Source organism: Cyprinodon variegatus, unplaced genomic scaffold (assembly GCF_000732505.1).
Source record: "Cyprinodon variegatus isolate N-32 unplaced genomic scaffold, C_variegatus-1.0 Scaffold1030, whole genome shotgun sequence".
Lineage (NCBI taxonomy): Eukaryota > Metazoa > Chordata > Actinopteri > Cyprinodontiformes > Cyprinodontidae > Cyprinodon > Cyprinodon variegatus.
The window spans coordinates 234,130-256,341 of record NW_015151483.1 but is presented as its reverse complement, the minus strand read 5'-3'; the positions used below and the strand labels follow the sequence as shown (position 1 = coordinate 256,341).

At 40.7% G+C, this 22,212-nt stretch overlaps 1 protein-coding gene across 1 annotated transcript in view; it reads right to left on the bottom strand.

The window, feature by feature from the left end:
* Window positions 1–22,212, bottom strand: part of LOC107100936 (tetratricopeptide repeat protein 28-like) — a 199,990-nt gene that overhangs the window by 17,318 nt on the left and 160,460 nt on the right. The window contains exons 9-12 of the mRNA XM_015399630.1: window positions 18,255–18,364; window positions 12,288–12,417; window positions 11,967–12,185; window positions 8,580–8,739 (exon numbers count right to left, since the gene is read on the bottom strand). Coding sequence (XP_015255116.1) covers window positions 8,580–8,739; window positions 11,967–12,185; window positions 12,288–12,417; window positions 18,255–18,364 — 619 coding nt within the window. The remainder of the gene's footprint in view (window positions 1–8,579; window positions 8,740–11,966; window positions 12,186–12,287; window positions 12,418–18,254; window positions 18,365–22,212) is intronic.

Sequence of the window (22,212 nt, the reverse complement as noted above, 5' to 3'; positions counted from 1 at the left end):
TTTTTTTGCCAATATCGGCGTCCCGATCCGATACGTGGATCGGATCGGGACAAGCCTAGTGTTAGAAGTGACGTGTGTAGTAGATGTTGATGGTGTGAGAGGGAAAAACACCAAAAACATCAGCAAGAACATTGGCATTCCCAGTGGCAACATGTCAAGGTGGGCTGCTGGAATCTAGCAGGCTGTTTGTCTGCCTGGTTTGCTTGTCTGTCTGGTTTTGTGGTACACTGGCTTAATCACATTGTTATTGGATGTAATGAGCATCAAACTGAAGGTTTTCAATTAAGGCAACAATAAGAGATTATGTCAAAAAAGCCTCACTTCCCTTTGTCCGTATTTGTTTTGCACACATTCTCTTACCACTTCACTTCCACCTCATTCACTTAAGTCTCCAGTCATTTCAGAGTGAAGCAGTCCCTTTGTCTGCACTCCAGATAGTGAATGGGCTGGTAAGTGGTGCCATATTGTGCCCATCCAGGCACAGTGGTGTGTGTGCAACTTCCCTTTGGAGTAGAAAATGAGCTGATAATGGTGCAGGAGGGCCAAGCTGCTTTGGCGTTTGAGAAAGGCACAGGGCGCACCAGCTGGGCACTATGCATCAAATACCAACTAGAGAAGCTTCAAAACGGATGACAGTGGGCGACTTTAACTTTCAATCCCACACTGCTGCATCTTCCATCTCCCTCAGGCTGCTTCCCCTGTCGTGTGTTTGGTCTTTATTTACCAACCTTGGCTTCTTTGACTCCTTCCTATTGATTTTATCGCCTCTTCTCAGTCTTTTACTGCTTCTGATTCTCAGAGTAACCCCCTTTATCTTTTGCTTCACTTCTGATGCACTATTTGTCAGGCGGACTCACCATCCATTGCAATACAAAGAGCCATTATTCCATCTCATTTATTTCCTCGGAGCAGGGAGGGGGACTCTTTCAGGCAGGTGGTGGGGAGCCTGTCATCCAAGAATTCAGTGGCGCAGAATAAGACTCTTTACACACAGAAGCATGATAAAATGACCATTCAACTGGCTCTGAGGATACAAATGTTACATTTTGGCTACAGCTTGGACAGAAAATCATTTGATTTCACTTTTTACAAATAAAGCATGTTAATCTGTGATTGAGAGTTCATTAAAATTCAATATTCCAATGATACAATGAGGAGTTTTACACCTGTGTTTTCAAAAAGCAATGAGTGATACAGCATTCTATAAAGCAATGAGCAAATGATTTAGATAAAATGTTTAAACTGCATTATTATTTACTCAATTGTGTCCATGCCTGTCCTAGCAGTAGCTTGGATGAGGAGTTGTTGCAAAAAAAAAAAAAAAAAAAAACAGAATGAGAGGAGAGTATTTGTCCATTTATTTAATTAAAGTAGATGGATTAAGTGGAGAGATTCTCAAATGGAGAGCTGTAGTCCAGGTCTAGACCCTAAAGTAGTTTGAAATGAACCCATAGAAGTTGTCCAATGCAGCCCAATATAGTTTTAATGTACATAATTTTTTATGTTTAAGAGAATCTATTCTAAACGGTAATATACTAAAGGTCAGGACTTAAAAACAAAACCCTTCATGTGTGATAGAAAGGTTTTTTCCAGCATGGTGGAAGTCCTTCAGGTCTGTGTATTGCGGATAATGTGCCTCATGAGTTTAGTGAAAGTGGGGTTAATCAAACTTGACACTAAAGAGTTACGATAAAAATTCAACACAATATTAGAGGAGTTAAACCAAGTTTAAGGTTTAGTTGATATTTGTCAATTTTCTAGAGAAGGATCCGGCACACTTTCCAATAATAACTTCATATGCAAAAAACATAATGTGGAAATGAGAAAGCTAAATCTCAAGGAACTACATCTGTACATTTACATTAGGCAGAAAAATTGTATGTTTTATATTGTATATAGCTATAGATTCTGTATATATATATCTAATATGTCTGCATCATCAACACCAAGTCAAATTCCTTTTAGTGCAAACCTACTTGGCAATAAACTTGATTCTGATTCTGAGAACAGGTTCTCTAAATGATTGATAATCCTAAGCTTGTTGCCAAATAAGTTAGAACAAACATCTTGTTCCCAAAGAAGATTGATTGGCAAATAGAAGCCTGACTTTGCTATCCCAGTTCTGTCAGGAGTCCCAGCAACATATTGTAAGAAGCATGTAGAAAGATACTCTAAAAATTTAGTGAGTTTTAAAGGCAATTATACAAAAATATAAAGTAAACTTTTCCTTGCAAGTAGGATGAATTGTCAGAAGATGTGCGAATTCACAAACCTCTGGTCAGAAGGCAACAAATGCATTAGCTTTGATACAGAAATGTTCGGAACCAATGAAATGCGGAAATGTGAATGACATCACTACGACCACTAGAGGCGGAAGGCTGAAGCAAAACAAAGATGGCTGCAGCAGTTTTAGCTGGAATATCCTCTATTTCTTTTTGAAAAAAAAAGAGCAAAAGCACATGATTTTTGCCTTTGTGGATGGAAAGATGTCTGCTCGACAGTGGCGGTTCTAGACCAAATGTACCAGGGGGGCCAGGAGGGGGCCAGCGTGTTTTCGTGGGGGCTCAGAAAAGCATGAAATAAAAAAACAGGCCAAGAGATTCAAATAAATTAAGATAGCTGCATAAAGTGAAATTTCTATTCAATTAGGTTTCATAAAAATTCTAAATGTCTTAATAGGTCAATATACATTGAGAATTTAGGAATTTAACTTTTTTTTTTAACTTAATTTAAGTTGAAATTACAGTTTTCTATAAAATCTGAATTAGAATTTAAGAAAAACAGTTAAAATTAGCTGTAAAAAGTAGAGTATTTTTTTTTTACATTTGTCTTGGAAAAAAACATTTAGCAGATGAAAACTGGGATCCTATCTCAATACCACTTATGCTATGTTTTTAAACAGTTAATAAAACAGAATTTGTAAAGAAAAAAATAAAATAGATCCAAAGGATCTATCAGTAACCATGTCTGTTTCAGCGCATATCATCATTAGAATTTCTTTGAGTGTTATGTCTTCAGTACAGGGGCCATAACAGGGGCCAGGACTTGATCTACAGTACAGAGGCCCTGGCCCCCGTTGGCCCCTGTCTAGAACCGCCCATGCTGCTCGATATGGAGGCATGTGCCCCTTAGTGACCCTTACCCAATCAGCTCAAGGAACTGCACTAAATGTCCCTCCCATTTGCCAACACTTTCCCCCGGAGCCTTAGCAGATCGATACTATGTTGAATTCAAATTGAGCTATACCTATCAATCTGGCTTATGCCAGGTTAAAGGAAACTAGCTTTTAAAATAAAAAAAAAATAAATGAATAAGGATTCTCTCTTGTTCTCTGCTTATGCACTTTTATGCACTCCAACCTGACCCAAAAACAGTAACAAATAAATAAATAAAAATCTGTCAACTACAAAGAAAAATGTTTTTTTCAACTTTGTTTTTTATTCATTTATTTATATTTTTTTATTTATTTATTTTTCGTCAAATGAAAACCCTTGCTGTATAGGGTAATTCCCCCTACAAGTTTAATTATCCTGAGATGAAAAGAATGAAAGCTGATGCCATATAAAAAAAAATGCTGAAACAATCAGGGAACTTCAAAAATAGTCACCTTTTATTAAGCTTCTTTAATTCTTCGTGTCTCATCATTAATTTGTGTAGCTGCTTTATCATAAAATACATATTTACCTAGAGAAATGTTTGGAACCAATGAAATGCGGAGACGTGTATGACATCACTACGACAACCAGAGGCGGAAGGTTGAAGTAAAACAAAGATGGCCACACTAGTTTTAGCTGGAAAATCCTCTATAACATTTTTTAAAAAAAGAGCAAAAGCACATGATTTTTCCTTTGCGGATGGGAAGATGTCTGCTCTTTACTTTACTTGTTTTAGAATGCATTTTATGTAATTTATATAGTGATCCTTTAAATAAGTATATAATTGCTACTTTAAATTCTCACTTTCAGCAGAGCGCAGAGCTTAGATACATCAGATTGAACATTTAGAGAAAATATTACATTTTAAAAGAAAAAATATTCAATTCTCTCTTTGCTTGTGAAAGGTAAATTGTACAATATAACACAGTTTTTCAAGTTTTCCCAGTTTCTATGAGAAGAAAGACCAACACACTTGCCCTCAGGTTATTACTCAAAAAGAACTGGGACACCCCAAGTCCTAAGGCTGAACATGCAAAACATAAGGCTCTGATCCCAGGGAAGGGTTAATCGTTCATTCAGATACAAGCATCCTACCTGCTGTAGTAGGATTCCACTCCCAGGGCCTCCCGAGCGCTCGCAATGTGCTGCTCCAGCGAAGAGCCGCTAACCATCCCACCACTACCCCCGTCCTGGAAGTCTGACCCCCCTTCCGACACACCCTCACCGAGGTAAACTTCATGAAACTTCAGGATTCCTGTGAAAATCAGGGCGACAGAACCAAACAAGAATTTTTTTTTTTTTCATTTCATGCCATCTCTTTCTATGTTTTTTCCTGTGAATCGTTCACTACACCAGGAAATGTTTGATCATTTAAACTGAGAGCTGTGGGTAAGGATATTTGCAGCAGTGCATCTGTGAAACCAAATGAATAAAACAAACAAATATTCAATAAAAGATAAGGGTAGGCTGTCTCTGCCATCTGCCGCCTGCTAGATCGGTTTCAAGCGGGAGGAAATCGTTGGGATGGACTGCATGCTATGTGTGTGTTCGCATGTGTCAGATCTGCAAACCTGCAAAAAAATAATCAACTACCAGTTGCTGCATGCAGACGCTTTGGTTTGAATTAAGCGCATTTTACACAAATGTAGAAATCTTAGTTTTAAACCCCCTTTTGTTATTGATGGACCTCTTTAGAGCTGGCCATGTTTGTGTGCCAGCTGGATGCCAGGGGATGCCAGGAAGTGACAGACAGGCGATTAGCGAGCAAGTGGCACTCTCTTTGCCTGGGGTGATATTTAACGCTTTGAAGAGCTACACTGCTCTCTATGGTGTTCTTCCTGCTTACGAGACTACCGCCGGGGGGTCAAGTTCAGCTGGTTGCCTTGGAGCTCCTCTTGATCAAATGTTGAGGGCCTGTGGCTTGGGACATGAGTCACTGCTCTCATTTCCTTTCCTTACAACGGCAGCAAAAGGGACTAAAGTAGAGCTAACAGTATGGCAGCCACAGGAGGCATGTGACATGCATTTTAATTAACCCAGATCTTTCTCTGTTGCCTTAGTTAAAGAAAAATTTGACGAAAGGGGGGAGCAGGGCTTCACCTGGATATCTAGGCATGTTTGTTTTGCTTAAAACATACAGAAATTAGGAAGTGTGCAAAGATTTGCCTTGTTATGGAAATCCAGAGAGAAATCTTAATATATTTATTCTTATGGTAAGTTGTTAGTAAGGTTTGGCCATGTTACAATATGTGTCCATATTAGTTAATACGCTTCATTCGCTGATGATTTCTAGGGTGAAGAGCAAGGCAGGGGGCGAAGCCTAACATGGGAGAGGCAGGTGGCACTGCCACTTGGTGTCAGATCTGATCTGCTCACCCTCTGTCACCTGAAAGGAAGCCTTCAGGGCCTTTTTTCTGCTTTGATTTGATTCAAGTTATTTCGTGTGTGTGGCCATTAAATTACAGTTATGTACAACAAAAGATTCCCCTTTAAATATGAAATTAAATGTTTTATTCATAGATACTCGAGCATTTAAGCAGTTTTCCATTCAGTGAACTTTCAGTCCCAGGATTTCATGACGGTGGTATGAATATTTATTAAAAGTAATACTATAGAAAGACTTTCAGCTGTAGTTAGAGCTGCAGCTCTTTTTGAGCACGATCCAACCAGCTTTGCATGTCTAGAGACCAACATGTTTGCAATCCAATGCAAACACTGTCAGGTTGAACGGCTCTGAACCTTTTCACAGGTTGTCAGCTGGATGCATTTTGTATGTTGAAACTGTTGTTTCTGACCACATATCTTTCTGGTCAGTGATAAAACAAAATCATATCAAACCAGTCTTTTACTGATGCTTTTAAACAACCGCTGCCTTCTTGATACTTTTTAAGAGAAGCCAGATTTGTGGGGTCTTTAGATTACTGATGATGTCAGGTATTTTTCACATGAGCTAGCTCTAAGTTTGAATCCTCCAGGCCACTAGGTGGCATGCTTCAGAGTTCTCTTTCCAACCTGTTTGCCAACCGGTTGCATTTCCGCCATCACTGATTATTTGTAAAGGGGTGGTGACGGTCGGAGTAGGCAGGACCTGTTAAAATCTATAGCCGGACTCTTTTGGCCTGGAAATACCCAGTCCAAGAGGTCCAGGTCTTTCAGAGGTTTTGAAAAGAAACGTCCCCACCAGATTCAAACACATCCTATATCTGCACTGGGCTTCCCCCCAAAGAGCTGCAGGAGGTGTCTGGGGAGAGGGAAGTCTGGAAGTCTCTGCTGAGACTGCTGCCCTCGCGCCCAGTCCCGCATAAAGCAGAAGAATAGGAGTACAAGTATTTCTACTTTTTTCCCCCCTCTTTAATAAAATAAATAGTTTTATTACGCATCACTCTAAATGTTCTGTGGCTGTATTACTTGTGAAAAATTTGTTTTTAAGAAAAGGTTGTAGCTTTGGCTTCAATGGAAACAGACGAGTTTTGAAAAAAAAAAACAATAATAAAAAAAAAAGTTCATGATTAAATTGTTTAGGGTGAAATAAATAGCTTTTTTTTTTGCAAAACTACAACGGAAACACTTTTCTTGCATTATACGAGCCACATAATTAAAGTACAGTGGAGGATTTTCGCACATTTTTAAAAAGACCCGCTCTCTCCACTTAAAAAAAAAATGCACATGCATAACCCTTGAGGGAACGCCTATTAAACGTGTGCAAGAGCGTGCATGAGCCCATTTCTCCACAAGCCCGATTTAAAAGCTTACTGTGTCCGAACATCTGCCCTTATCCCTAAATCCCTCAATCACTATATAGAGCGGGGACTATGTTGCGGACTTAATAGTGAACTCGGTTAACTCGGCTAAGGGGGAGTGGCGGCCTATTGGTTAGGGCATAGGGCCTGAGCAAAACCCTTAACCCCACACTGCTCCCCGGGCACCGCACAATGGCAGCCCACTGCTCCCCAAGGGGATGTGTTAAATGCAGAGAAGTAATTTCCCTCTGGGATTATTAGAGTATATAAAATNACATTTAGCAGATGAAAACTGGGATCCTATCTCAATACCACTTATGCTATGTTTTTAAACAGTTAATAAAACAGAATTTGTAAAGAAAAAAATAAAATAGATCCAAAGGATCTATCAGTAACCATGTCTGTTTCAGCGCATATCATCATTAGAATTTCTTTGAGTGTTATGTCTTCAGTACAGGGGCCATAACAGGGGCCAGGACTTGATCTACAGTACAGAGGCCCTGGCCCCCGTTGGCCCCTGTCTAGAACCGCCCATGCTGCTCGATATGGAGGCATGTGCCCCTTAGTGACCCTTACCCAATCAGCTCAAGGAACTGCACTAAATGTCCCTCCCATTTGCCAACACTTTCCCCCGGAGCCTTAGCAGATCGATACTATGTTGAATTCAAATTGAGCTATACCTATCAATCTGGCTTATGCCAGGTTAAAGGAAACTAGCTTTTAAAATAAAAAAAAAATAAATGAATAAGGATTCTCTCTTGTTCTCTGCTTATGCACTTTTATGCACTCCAACCTGACCCAAAAACAGTAACAAATAAATAAATAAAAATCTGTCAACTACAAAGAAAAATGTTTTTTTCAACTTTGTTTTTTATTCATTTATTTATATTTTTTTATTTATTTATTTTTCGTCAAATGAAAACCCTTGCTGTATAGGGTAATTCCCCCTACAAGTTTAATTATCCTGAGATGAAAAGAATGAAAGCTGATGCCATATAAAAAAAAATGCTGAAACAATCAGGGAACTTCAAAAATAGTCACCTTTTATTAAGCTTCTTTAATTCTTCGTGTCTCATCATTAATTTGTGTAGCTGCTTTATCATAAAATACATATTTACCTAGAGAAATGTTTGGAACCAATGAAATGCGGAGACGTGTATGACATCACTACGACAACCAGAGGCGGAAGGTTGAAGTAAAACAAAGATGGCCACACTAGTTTTAGCTGGAAAATCCTCTATAACATTTTTTAAAAAAAGAGCAAAAGCACATGATTTTTCCTTTGCGGATGGGAAGATGTCTGCTCTTTACTTTACTTGTTTTAGAATGCATTTTATGTAATTTATATAGTGATCCTTTAAATAAGTATATAATTGCTACTTTAAATTCTCACTTTCAGCAGAGCGCAGAGCTTAGATACATCAGATTGAACATTTAGAGAAAATATTACATTTTAAAAGAAAAAATATTCAATTCTCTCTTTGCTTGTGAAAGGTAAATTGTACAATATAACACAGTTTTTCAAGTTTTCCCAGTTTCTATGAGAAGAAAGACCAACACACTTGCCCTCAGGTTATTACTCAAAAAGAACTGGGACACCCCAAGTCCTAAGGCTGAACATGCAAAACATAAGGCTCTGATCCCAGGGAAGGGTTAATCGTTCATTCAGATACAAGCATCCTACCTGCTGTAGTAGGATTCCACTCCCAGGGCCTCCCGAGCGCTCGCAATGTGCTGCTCCAGCGAAGAGCCGCTAACCATCCCACCACTACCCCCGTCCTGGAAGTCTGACCCCCCTTCCGACACACCCTCACCGAGGTAAACTTCATGAAACTTCAGGATTCCTGTGAAAATCAGGGCGACAGAACCAAACAAGAATTTTTTTTTTTTTCATTTCATGCCATCTCTTTCTATGTTTTTTCCTGTGACTCGTTCACTACACCAGGAAATGTTTGATCATTTAAACTGAGAGCTGTGGGTAAGGATATTTGCAGCAGTGCATCTGTGAAACCAAATGAATAAAACAAACAAATATTCAATAAAAGATAAGGGTAGGCTGTCTCTGCCATCTGCCGCCTGCTAGATCGGTTTCAAGCGGGAGGAAATCGTTGGGATGGACTGCATGCTATGTGTGTGTTCGCATGTGTCAGATCTGCAAACCTGCAAAAAAATAATCAACTACCAGTTGCTGCATGCAGACGCTTTGGTTTGAATTAAGCGCATTTTACACAAATGTAGAAATCTTAGTTTTAAACCCCCTTTTGTTATTGATGGACCTCTTTAGAGCTGGCCATGTTTGTGTGCCAGCTGGATGCCAGGGGATGCCAGGAAGTGACAGACAGGCGATTAGCGAGCAAGTGGCACTCTCTTTGCCTGGGGTGATATTTAACGCTTTGAAGAGCTACACTGCTCTCTATGGTGTTCTTCCTGCTTACGAGACTACCGCCGGGGGGTCAAGTTCAGCTGGTTGCCTTGGAGCTCCTCTTGATCAAATGTTGAGGGCCTGTGGCTTGGGACATGAGTCACTGCTCTCATTTCCTTTCCTTACAACGGCAGCAAAAGGGACTAAAGTAGAGCTAACAGTATGGCAGCCACAGGAGGCATGTGACATGCATTTTAATTAACCCAGATCTTTCTCTGTTGCCTTAGTTAAAGAAAAATTTGACGAAAGGGGGGAGCAGGGCTTCACCTGGATATCTAGGCATGTTTGTTTTGCTTAAAACATACAGAAATTAGGAAGTGTGCAAAGATTTGCCTTGTTATGGAAATCCAGAGAGAAATCTTAATATATTTATTCTTATGGTAAGTTGTTAGTAAGGTTTGGCCATGTTACAATATGTGTCCATATTAGTTAATACGCTTCATTCGCTGATGATTTCTAGGGTGAAGAGCAAGGCAGGGGGCGAAGCCTAACATGGGAGAGGCAGGTGGCACTGCCACTTGGTGTCAGATCTGATCTGCTCACCCTCTGTCACCTGAAAGGAAGCCTTCAGGGCCTTTTTTCTGCTTTGATTTGATTCAAGTTATTTCGTGTGTGTGGCCATTAAATTACAGTTATGTACAACAAAAGATTCCCCTTTAAATATGAAATTAAATGTTGTATTCATAGATACTCAAGCATTTAAGCAGTTTTCCATTCAGTGAACTTTCAGTCCCAGGATTTCATGACGGTGGTATGAATATTTATTAAAAGTAATACTATAGAAAGACTTTCAGCTGTAGTTAGAGCTGCAGCTCTTTTTGAGCACGATCCAACCAGCTTTGCATGTCTAGAGACCAACATGTTTGCAATCCAATGCAAACACTGTCAGGTTGAACGGCTCTGAACCTTTTCACAGGTTGTCAGCTGGATGCATTTTGTATGTTGAAACTGTTGTTTCTGACCACATATCTTTCTGGTCAGTGATAAAACAAAATCATATCAAACCAGTCTTTTACTGATGCTTTTAAACAACCGCTGCCTTCTTGATACTTTTTAAGAGAAGCCAGATTTGTGGGGTCTTTAGATTACTGATGATGTCAGGTATTTTTCACATGAGCTAGCTCTAAGTTTGAATCCTCCAGGCCACTAGGTGGCATGCTTCAGAGTTCTCTTTCCAACCTGTTTGCCAACTGGTTGCATTTCCGCCATCACTGATTATTTGTAAAGGGGTGGTGACGGTCGGAGTAGGCAGGACCTGTTAAAATCTATAGCCGGACTCTTTTGGCCTGGAAATACCCAGTCCAAGAGGTCCAGGTCTTTCAGAGGTTTTGAAAAGAAACGTCCCCACCAGATTCAAACACATCCTATATCTGCACTGGGCTTCCCCCCAAAGAGCTGAAGGAGGTGTCTGGGGAGAGGGAAGTCTGGAAGTCTCTGCTGAGACTGCTGCCCTCGCGCCCAGTCCCGCATAAAGCAGAAGAATAGGAGTACAAGTATTTCTACTTTTTTCCCCCCTCTTTAATAAAATAAATAGTTTTATTACGCATCACTCTAAATGTTCTGTGGCTGTATTACTTGTGAAAAATTTGTTTTTAAGAAAAGGTTGTAGCTTTGGCTTCAATGGAAACAGACGAGTTTTGAAAAAAAAAAACAATAATAAAAAAAAAAGTTCATGATTAAATTGTTTAGGGTGAAATAAATAGCTTTTTTTTTTGCAAAACTACAACGGAAACACTTTTCTTGCATTATACGAGCCACATAATTAAAGTACAGTGGAGGATTTTCGCACATTTTTAAAAAGACCCGCTCTCTCCACTTAAAAAAAAAATGCACATGCATAACCCTTGAGGGAACGCCTATTAAACGTGTGCAAGAGCGTGCATGAGCCCATTTCTCCACAAGCCCGATTTAAAAGCTTACTGTGTCCGAACATCTGCCCTTATCCCTAAATCCCTCAATCACTATATAGAGCGGGGACTATGTTGCGGACTTAATAGTGAACTCGGTTAACTCAGCTAAGGGGGAGTGGCGGCCTATTGGTTAGGGCATAGGGCCTGAGCAAAACCCTTAACCCCACACTGCTCCCCGGGCACCGCACAATGGCAGCCCACTGCTCCCCATTAATCAAAATAATGGACCGTTCGGACGATCAATGCTTCTTACTCCCTGTTGGTCATGTAACTCCTCCTTCCCTAGAGGAGGTGCCAGCACCATCTTTGTTATTATGCCAAACAGCAAGGAGAGCTCTCCGCGCAAAGCGTTCTGGGATATATCTGCCTCTTCTGAGGCCTTTCATTTATTCTCATACACTTAGTAGACACTTTTTCTCTTACGACCCTCGGCCATTTTCAAAGAACCCCAGTGAGAAAGGTGAGCTTCCATGACTCTCTGTAATCATAGCTCACCACATGCGTGAAAGTGCGCATGCATAGGAAAAGATAGCTAACTGGGGAGGAGCATGTAGGACGGCCTTACGTAAACATATCACCAGAATGATTGACAATTAGGAGGACCATTTATTTTGATGATCCACCCGGGAAAAGAAAATTCTAATAAGTGTTTATTGTTTTACTTTTGCAGAAAAGTTTAGTGCTCATTTGTAATTGAAATGTTTCTACTGTAATTATACCAAGCAAGGTTAATTCTTACCTGCCCCTGGAGCCAGAAGCCAGCTGTACAAATAACCTGCTGCCATTGAGAAATACAGCACCAAAGCTCTCTGACTGTTGACTGTGTCCAAGATATGCTCGACTGTTACGGGTGTGTAGGGGTCCGAGTCCTGTTGACCTGTCTGTCGCTCCACCAAGAGATCAGCGAAGGCTCGTGTGCGACCCCGCTCGGCCACAGCAAGGGCTTCGTCATGGTGGCCTGAGGTGTGAATGAGTCAATTGTTATTAATAAATAAAAGAGGCAATGATAAATGTAACAACAAAAGCAGCTACATAGAAGCGTAACATGTTTTTGACCTACCTAGGCTGACAAGGACTCTTTGGAGAGCCTGGTAACAGGAGGTTTGCAGGTCAAACAGGGAGAGTTTATAGTCGGTGCTGTGCTGGGCCTCGTGGCGGATGGTCTCGAACAGTGCAGATGCCCGGTAGAGCTGCGGGTAAAGAGCACCATGAATGGTTTATCACAGCGGAAATGTACATTTAGAAAAAGTCAATAGTTATACCATTGATCAGGATGTGGATTAGGCACAACACAGACATCCACTAATGTTTGTTTATATTCAAACCTACACATAACACATTAGCAGTCATCTTTCTCTATTAAATGGATTTTGAGTAAGGTTTCAATACCTTTGAATATGGGTTTCATTTTACAAGCTGAGGATGGAATTTAGCCACTAGATGGCAGCATCTCACCTTAGAGGTCATCACTTTTCAACCCTCTTTCCAATTCTGCCTCCCTTCTGAACTAACAGTATCTGGTGAATGACTGCCAAACACATAAACCTGTTCATCTATTTACCTGCATCTGGCTCTAGAAAAACATGATGCTAAATATTACCTATAAGTAAGATAAATGCTTTGAGAGATTAAAAGCCAGGCTGTGTTACGAAACGGTGTCCGACTGTGAGGTTGAGGAAAGGAGGTGGACAATGGACAGGCGGGGCATCTGGCAGTCTAACCCAGTAGAGCTGATCAGGAGTGCTGATTCATGTGAGCCTTTATTGATTTCCTATTTTTGCACTTATAGCAGCCCAGTTGGATGGCTGGTAGTGCTACAGGACTGCTCTCCAGGAGTCCAGAGCAAGCAGAGAGATAAAAAACACCTCTTGACCATAGTTCACACGGCACAAAAAGCTTCAAAACAAAAAAAGGTTACTGATAAGTATTTAACATTCATTTTAGGATAACTGCAGCTCTCATAAGTAAAAGGATGAAAAAGGTAAGTAATTTTATTCTGAGCACTTGTGCACAGATTCACTCTAGCTGATGTGGCGTATGCCAAGGTCATGCAGGAAAGTATGTCAGAGAGAATAAGAGGGAGAGGGAGGGGAACGACGAGGAACCGGAGAGTTCTGCCGCATTAGTGCTCGGCTCAGAGTGGTTCGTCTGAGGATGATTTCACTGATGGGGCTCTGGGCTGATTGTGGCTCGTCAATCTGTTAGGGATGTGAACATTCGCCTTTGAATGAAACTAATTCCCTGCAGCATCTTTCTTCCAGGCAGATCATTTCCAGTATCACAGATGACAAGGAAAGCAAGCCCAGATGTGCTGCATTCACAGCAATGTGAGAGGCTGTGGTGTGAGTTACAATTCCTAAGAAAAGTATGGCAGGCCATTAAGGTGCATAATAGAGTGTTTAATGCTTTATCAAATAGGTTTTTAACTAAACATGTATATGGTACATGATATAAGACAACTCCTCCCAAACTCTTTTCTGAAAGCCATGATTTAATCTATGATGACTTTGTAAAGAGATGAGATGTCAGGATATGTGTAGCATCCAGGTGAAGGCTTTGGTAGAACTCAACAAGATGCTAAGGTGTTTTGTTTGATTTGTTGGCAGAAAATAACTTCAGGCTTCAATGTTTCTAAATTTAAATGAACACTGCTTGATTGTCCCAAACTTTCTCTGGATTCTTCTGAAAGTTTTTTTCTTTGACATCACAGTAATTTTAAGGTAAACATCCCAAATATATTTTAAGCTTGAAATGTGAGGGAAATCAATAACCTGATCTGTGATTTGATTTTAAAACGAAAGTCAACTGGTGAATCTTTCCAGTCAAATGGCTGTTTTTTGATGTAAGCTATAAGACTAACCACCTAAGTGACCTTATCTTTTAGGTGCAATAAGTCATCAAATTAAAAATGTTGGTAATTTGTAGCCACCTTTCTATTGCTTTCTTTGTGTTTATTGTAGATTGAGTGTCCACTTTATTGTTCTTTTCATGCAGTGTTTTTTTTTCTTTTTTTTAGGAAACTCTCTCTACATTCAATTTTCTTTAATTTATCTAAACCAAACAACAGCCAACAAAACATTCTGAAAAAGTAGTTTGAATTTAATCAGGTGTGTTTTTTTTCTATGATGTTTAAACACTACAAAGAGCAAAGGGGGATTTAACGGGCAGATGGGGGTATTTTCCCAGGCCACCATTAACAAGAACTGCCTTAATTAAGTTACAGATCAAGGAAAAAAACAAACAATCTATAATTTAAGTATAAAGTGAAATAACCAACACATAGATTTACAGTAAGTAAAACATTACACTTCAATATCTGCAAAAAAAAATAGCATTTAAACTGAAAATAGTCAATAAACATCTGAAGCTGTGTGAGCGTTCTTATGTATGGTTTGGATTCAGAGGGTCATGAATAGTAGTACAGGAACCGTAGATGTTTTGGGAATGAAATTTTTTCTCATTAAACAACCTTCAACCTTCAAAATGAAAATGTGTCGATATTCAGCTAATTTAAAAAAATGCACATTTTTGCAATTTCTGCACTTCCATGAAATAACAAAGACGATTAGAAGTGTATGGGAATATGTTTGTTCACACAATGGTAAGGTCTAGTAGTAGTAGATCAGGGGATTCATCTGATGCGAAAAAAGTGTTTCTATAGCAGTTGTTCTATACAACTTACCGTAAAAACCACCTCATCAAGACTAAAAAAATTTTAATTACAAATTGTAGTTCATTTCTTTTTAGAAAATGCAGTGTTTCCATTTTGCTACTTTTTACCCTGATTTCTATTTAAGCAATTTGTTGGTTAATGGAAATGCAGCTGTTGGGATGAACATACATCTTGATATTTGGAGCTTAGGTGAGTGGGGACAATTGTGTAATATTCCCCCAGAAAAATGGTGTTTGGGTTATCTGAACAGAGAAGATGGTTTCTCAAGAGATCAATTTTTAAATTTTAAGAGAAAATCTCCAAATTATCAGTATTTTCTTTAATAAGTCTACATAACTTATGACCTAACAGCTTGCCTAACAACTACCAATTCAGATTGCACTACATTGTCACTGACACAATGCGGCTTTTATCTGGCATGTAGAGTGAATATCAATGTCAAGCTTAATCAGTAATGGAAGCAGAACTTGCTACATGCATACCTCTAATGATTTTTTTCTCCCTAAAATAACCTCTCGGGGGAGGTCTCATCCTCTGTAGCAGATACAATCAGACACACAGGCTTAATCTACAGTAGTCCAGTGATATTTAAGGAGGCACAATTTATTGATTCACAGTCGCAGTGATACGTACGTTAGCCCATCTCAGAGGGAGTAGGTGCTGAGGAAATAGCTGATTAGAATCAGGACTAGTCAATCACAGAGGCTCACAGATGGGGCTATAGTAGACAACAGACTTTAAATATGCAGAGAACGAGCAACATAAGTTCAGGTACTCCCAATTTTTTGCTGATACTTTGCTTCTGGAATCTGAATACAGGCCTGTACAGCTGTGGTAAAAAACCAAGTCATTTACCAAGGTTATATGTACCGACAGTCCAGCTCATGAATAATCATTTGATTTATACTCTGAGGACAGAAGTGTCCTTTCCACCACTGATTTACCTCGAGAGATACAGGATGACAGGCAACGGAGAAAAAATAAAAAGAAAGAAATGCCAGTTACAACAAGGACAACATACTAAGAAGCTACAGTGTTAGGAATCTATGGCTATGTTCACACTGCAGGCCTTGATGCTCAATTTCGTTTTTTTTTTTTTTGTTAAATCCGATTTTTTTTGCATTGCCATTCACATTTCCAAATATATGTGACTTGTATGTGATCTGTGTAAACTGCATTTATACAGCTTAAGTGTCCCAGTAGAGGACGCAATGATGTCGTTTTTATGGAAATAAACATGGATGTAGTGCTGGAGCGCATCTAGCGATCTTTCCAAACCTTAAAACCTCAATCTTTTCAAGATGGTTAAAAAAATACTGCTCTCCACATCACCGTCCTCCATGGTTGTTGTTTTTTTTTGCCGCTTCTGTTTAGCAAGAAGCAGAATAGTGACCTTTGTCACGTATTAATGGTGTTAAGGTCGGATGAATGTGACCCGGCCGTTTAGACACAGGTCGCATTTGAAAAGATCGGATTCGTATCAGATTCAGGACCACATAGCAAAGTGACCTTGGTCGCATTGGAAAAAATCGAAATCTGTGTTGTTCAGACTGTCATGAAAAGATCAGATCCAGGTCACATATGGGCCAAAAAATCGTATTTGGGTCACTTCAGGCTGCAGTGTGAACGTAGCCAAGGTGATAGACCATTTCATGTGACACACCAACACTAAGTAGGAAGTAATACTAAAAACAACTAGGCATTTTTATTTAGTCCCTTTTTTTTTAGCAAAGCTAAACAAAATCTACTGCAACCAGGTGTCATTAGACATCACAAAGCCACTAAACACAATCCTAATGTGTTTAATTAAACCTTTACCACACAATATATCAAGCTCTGGATATTTTTAGACCCTTTTTCAACCAATTGTCTGAATTTCAAAAGAGTACAGCTGTAACCTACCAAGGCAGTTCCCCAATCCATCCATTTTCTTACACGCTTAATGCCAAGTGGGGTCGTGAGGGGTGCTGGTGCCTATTTCAGCTGTCTACGGGTGAGAGGTGGGGTACACCCTGGACAGGTCGCTACTCCATTGCAGGGCAACACAGAGACAAACAGGAAAAACAACAATTCACACCTAAGGAGAATTTAGAGAAGCCAATTAACCTAACAGTGATGTTTTTGGACTGTTAGGAAGAAGCCGGAGTACCTGGAGAGAACCCATGCATGCTCAGGGAGAACATGTAAACTCCATGCAGAAAGACTCTGGGCCAGGAAACAAACCCGGAACCTTCCTGCTGCAAGGCACCAGTGCTACCCACTGCGCCACTGAGCAGCCCACAGCTCCCCTAATCAGGCCTATATGGAATAGTTCACAAATACTACTACTACTTTTTGTTGCTCTATCATAGAGGAAAAAAAACAAAACATAAAGTACATTTAGGTTTGACACTGTAATATATAAAAAAAAATGTAAAAACAATATGATATGATTTGTTTCTCTGGATGTTAGAATAATATTTTGCTTTAATTGAACACAAATTCCTCAATATGACTCACACATGAGCAAACAGGCTCTGCTCTGGTCACTACTTCGGTTCGCTCTTGATTTCCCAGCTCTTATTTCAGATAATTGCAAACAGACAAAGTTGCTTTTTGAAAAGTATGATGCAGAGACCAGGAAACAAAAAAGCTATCTGGGTCACTATGATTGTATTTACGCATGTGTATCAAAACAAAAGTGTTTTTTTGGCTAGATCTTTGAAAATGAAAGCAGCTGAAAACCATCCCTACAGACACATGTGACAGCCACCGCGGCTGGCTGGCTGTCAGGCTTGTGTGAGCATATGCGAGCCAAGAAAAAAAAAATTAAATCTTGAGCTGCACCGTGTGGACAGACTGTAGAGAGAGAGAGGAAGATGTTTAAGGGGATATTCCATGCCTGCCAGGTGGGCAGTGGGCTGAAGAGGAGTGCATGTGTGCATGATACAGAGGTTTGGGGCTCCAGTGACAATGCTCACAGATCTAAAAAAATCTTCACTCATCTGTCACCTGTCTACTGAGATGATAGCGTTTACCAGCTCTATAGAATCCTTAGCATACTGCCAGCAGCAGTGTTCATGCTCCCTTTCTTCTCCTCTCCTGCTGCTTCAGCACCTCTGGGCTCCTTCTATCACCATAAGGTTATTACTGAGAGCTTATTTCCCACCTTTTATGTGTTTGGACATCTAACTCCACCTCTCATTTGTAAGCGTAGCCAACCTCTAAGCCAACAGATGTGGGCTTATTGGAGGTCACTTTTAACTACATGGGGGTGGAATAGCTGGAAGGAGTCCAGATCAAGGAGATGTAAGGAGGAAATGAGTCAAGGTGACTCAGAGGAAGTAGAGAGAGAGAGAGAGAAAGATGCTTTACCTGATGTTGGGCCTCCTCCAAATTCCCACTGGCCCACAGGGAGAGTCCAAGACGATGGCGGATCTTCGCCTCATCCTCGCGCCGAGCCAGCTGCTCGGCGAGCCGCAGGCCTGTCAGGAGAGAAGGAAACAGCGGCAGATGAGAAGAGGGAGCACAGAGCAGAAAATACTTTGAGCAGACTGACTCTTGTGTATCTTTGTGAGTAACAGATGTAAGCGTAGCGTGGTACTGATGTTCTGACAGCGAACAGGTTTGCAGTTTTGGCCTCAGTTGCAAGAAAACAGTTCGTGCAGAGGGTTTTAAGCATGCAGCTGCTTCGGGCATAGAGGGAAAGCATTTGAGCACTAATCGGACCGCACGGTAATCAATGCAGAGAACTGAGTGGCTGAGCAAACACAAATAGGCGTGGAATGATGGTTTAAAGGGTATCACAAAAGACATCGACAAATATTTGCAAGCACATTGATGGGCTCTAATGGACTTTATGCAAACACCGCAGAAGTATACTTTGGGATATTGTGTTTGGGAGATAGTGTAAGGAAGGGAGGCTAGTATAAACACACACAAGGTCAGAAGTATACATAGTCAATAAATCTGTAAAGATGTCAAATAAATCTTTCTAATGATGCAGTTGGGCTGTTCTTTTTCTAGGTGGATTATATATTGGATTATATACTGGATCAGATATCACTATTGAGAAGCTGCTCACATGGACAAACCACAAACCTTCTGAGGAAATATTTTATTGTCAGATAAGAAAAAAATTAGATTTTTTTTTTGGACACAATTACCATAAATATGCTTCATATAGAGGCTTTCAAAATAAAGAAAGGTATGCAGAGGATATGTTTCACAGGACTGGTCACCAAAGATAGTGATCCCAAAATGGCATTCATGTTGGTTTTAGAATGTTTTAAGTAGGCAAACATTAGGTATCTGGATCCATCATGACCATGACCCTCTTAACGATTCATTGACCACGACTTGAATGCCTGAAATGTGCCATAAAAAAGGTTTTGACAAATTCTGGCAATTATCAATAGTGATAGAAAAGAAAGAGTCACATTGAAAGAGCCCAGATTAAATAAAAGTTATGCTCCTCAGCTTTTTAAAAATCTAATACAAACCTTATTCATTGCACAAATTTTTTTCAATAATGAAGCCTTAACCCATATTAGGTTTACCCAATGTAAGCTTCTGACTGTAAACTCGGACCATTCAGTTTGTATGTAAGATAATCTGCCGAGAGCACAGTTTGCTTTTTAACTTTAAATTTATCAAGCAGCGAGGCCAACATCATATCTTTGCATGTTTCCTCGCTATGTCTGCAGAGAACTCAGTTCTGCCCAATTACAGAGATGAAAATGCCCCTCTCTGCAGGATAATGATGAAAAAAATGGCAGCGTCTGAGCCACACAGGTGCTAAAAAGCTCATTAAGCGTGCTGCCGTTTACAACAAGCTACTTCCCATGCAGAGTCCTGTTTAATACGGTGCTGTATTCTGAGGTCTATTTCCCTCAACCTGCTGTGTGACGGAAGGGTCAAAACATGCTTTCGGTCAAGGAGGAGAGAAAAACTAGGCCAAGCCGGTCTAGTCCCAAGTCTACTTTACTCCGCTTTCCCAGAAAAAGCCTGTGGGTGGACCAGATAAGCTGAGAACAGAGAGTGTGACCTGAAAATGGCAGGCTTTTCCGCAAGTCCGGCACACCAAGCAGCCTTAGACTTTATGGCTCCTTCATGGCTGTGCAAGTTGGCAGCCTTTGAAGCAAAGTCTGCAACGGTCTTTTCTCTCTCCTTATCTCTGCGCACACCCTCCCTCAGCCTCTCCCTCTGACTGCATGTCCTCTCCCCCCATGCATCTGCTGCACTCCTGTACCTAGTCCTCTCATCTCCGAGCCTCTGTCCCCCACCGCCCCCCACTCTCTACCTGTTTCATCTTTCCTGCGGCGGCACTACGAGCAGTGACTCTGCACTGCTTAGGGCTCATTAGGCGCCGGAGCAAGAGAGAGGAAACAGATCTAAATTATCCTTTTCATTATCTGACAGCATCACCCCTCACTCTTCTCAACTCCATTTCTGAGCCTTTCATCTGCGCACACACATCCCACAGCACACACCCGAAAAAAATCCCTTCTTTCTCTGAGCTCCTCTGTGATAGTTCTTTATGATCAAGCCTGAATGTCAACCAACTCTATGTTTTCTTTATTCTCCAGCTGACAGTGAAAAATACATGTGAATTATGAGTCATAGTGATCTCAGCCTTTCCCCTCCGTCTGCCTGCCAAACCTTCTTTATTCATGCTACATCTTCTTCCCTGCCTATTGCGCCTTCATTCCCTCTTTTCTCCCGCTCTGTATCAGTCAGTGTCTGCCACTGTCACGTCGCGAGCCTTCGGAGCGCCCGGCAGGCACAGTCACGTAGCCTCGGCTGACACGAGGATGCGGCCGTGGCTGGCTGCACCCTGAAGAGCAACTGGAGAACACTTTAAGGGCTGCCTGACAGGTGAGGGACAGATCCAATGTTGCTGCCCCAAGGCCCACACACACACACACACACACACCTAAGGGTCTTAACATGCACACATCATGTGTTAGCCTGGAGAAGTCACCTTCCGCGTGCATGAACACGACACGCACGACAGCAAAGTGGCCTTTGATCATAACCACGTGTGGAACAGTGAACAGTGGCTGGGATATTGTTGGAAAATGCGGATAACAATACGCTATTTCCACTGGGATGAAGCTCTGCTTCTGTTGTCAGGATTGTGGTGATGAAAACATGTAACAAACAGCTTAAAGCCCGGTGAAAAAAAGAGTTATATCTCGCCTGACTCCCGCTTCAATGCTGCTGGTCAGTGAGAGTCTAAATGTCAGACAAGTGCCTAACAAAAGCAATCGAAGCTTTATTTACCACATTATAACTGAACTCTTCAGTGTCCTTTATTGGGATTTAATGTGGCAAACATGCAATATTGTTGTATTAGAGGGAAAATTGCATGATTCATATAATCTTTTAATAACAAAAAACAGTGAAGAACAGGATACTGTATGTTTGGATCCAGCGTCTAAGAGTAAATACTTTGCCTCTTTGTGCAGCAAATGCAGTTGTAAGCCTTGTATGGTTCATTTCTATCAGATACTAAAGTATTTCCTATTCTTTACAAAAGAGTTCCAGCTCCGAGGAAGTGGATAACATCTAAGAACAGAAAATGTAAGTCTTGCCACAACTATTCCCAAGTTAAAGATATGTCTGGAGTTTGATTGACCCATTTGAACACATGAAAAGGCTTAAATAATGAAAATCATCTGTTTGATTTGTACATTATGAAGAAATTTGTCTTCTAGTTTTCAAGCCAACCCTTTAGGAGAAGTGGGTTTTTATTGTGCACGTTTTTATAGTGCCGTGCACAAATAGCATTCTAGGGCTAAGCAATTCACTGAGTGACCCAGAATGGATGTCTGTGGAATTTGAACTAGAGAATTTACAGCCTTTCCAAGACCAGACGGGCTGCTCTAACCTCTGGGTCACAAACTCCTTAAAATATTTTCATCGTATCTCTGGCTAAACCTTTGCTCCACGTTTTAACGGCTCTGCTGTCTCTAACAGCCTACATCAAGGATCGCCCTGCTTTTTTAGTTTCATCCAATTTTAAATCAAAACTGACGATCAAAATGACCGGGATTGTCTGCCTAAGTGGCTAGAGCGGTGCGCTTGTGCTCTGAGGAGGTTACAAATACCTGGTTCGATCCCCACAGCCTCAACTGTGGGTTCCTGAGCAAAACCCTCAACCTCACTCTGCTCCCCAGGCACTACACAATGGCAGCCCACTGCTCCCCAAGGGGATGGGTTAAATGCAGAGAGTGAATTTCCCCATTGTGGAACAATAAGGGGATTAACTTTTTTTTTTTTAACTGTCCCAGCCACAGAAATGCATCCCCACAGCATGAGGCTGCCACCT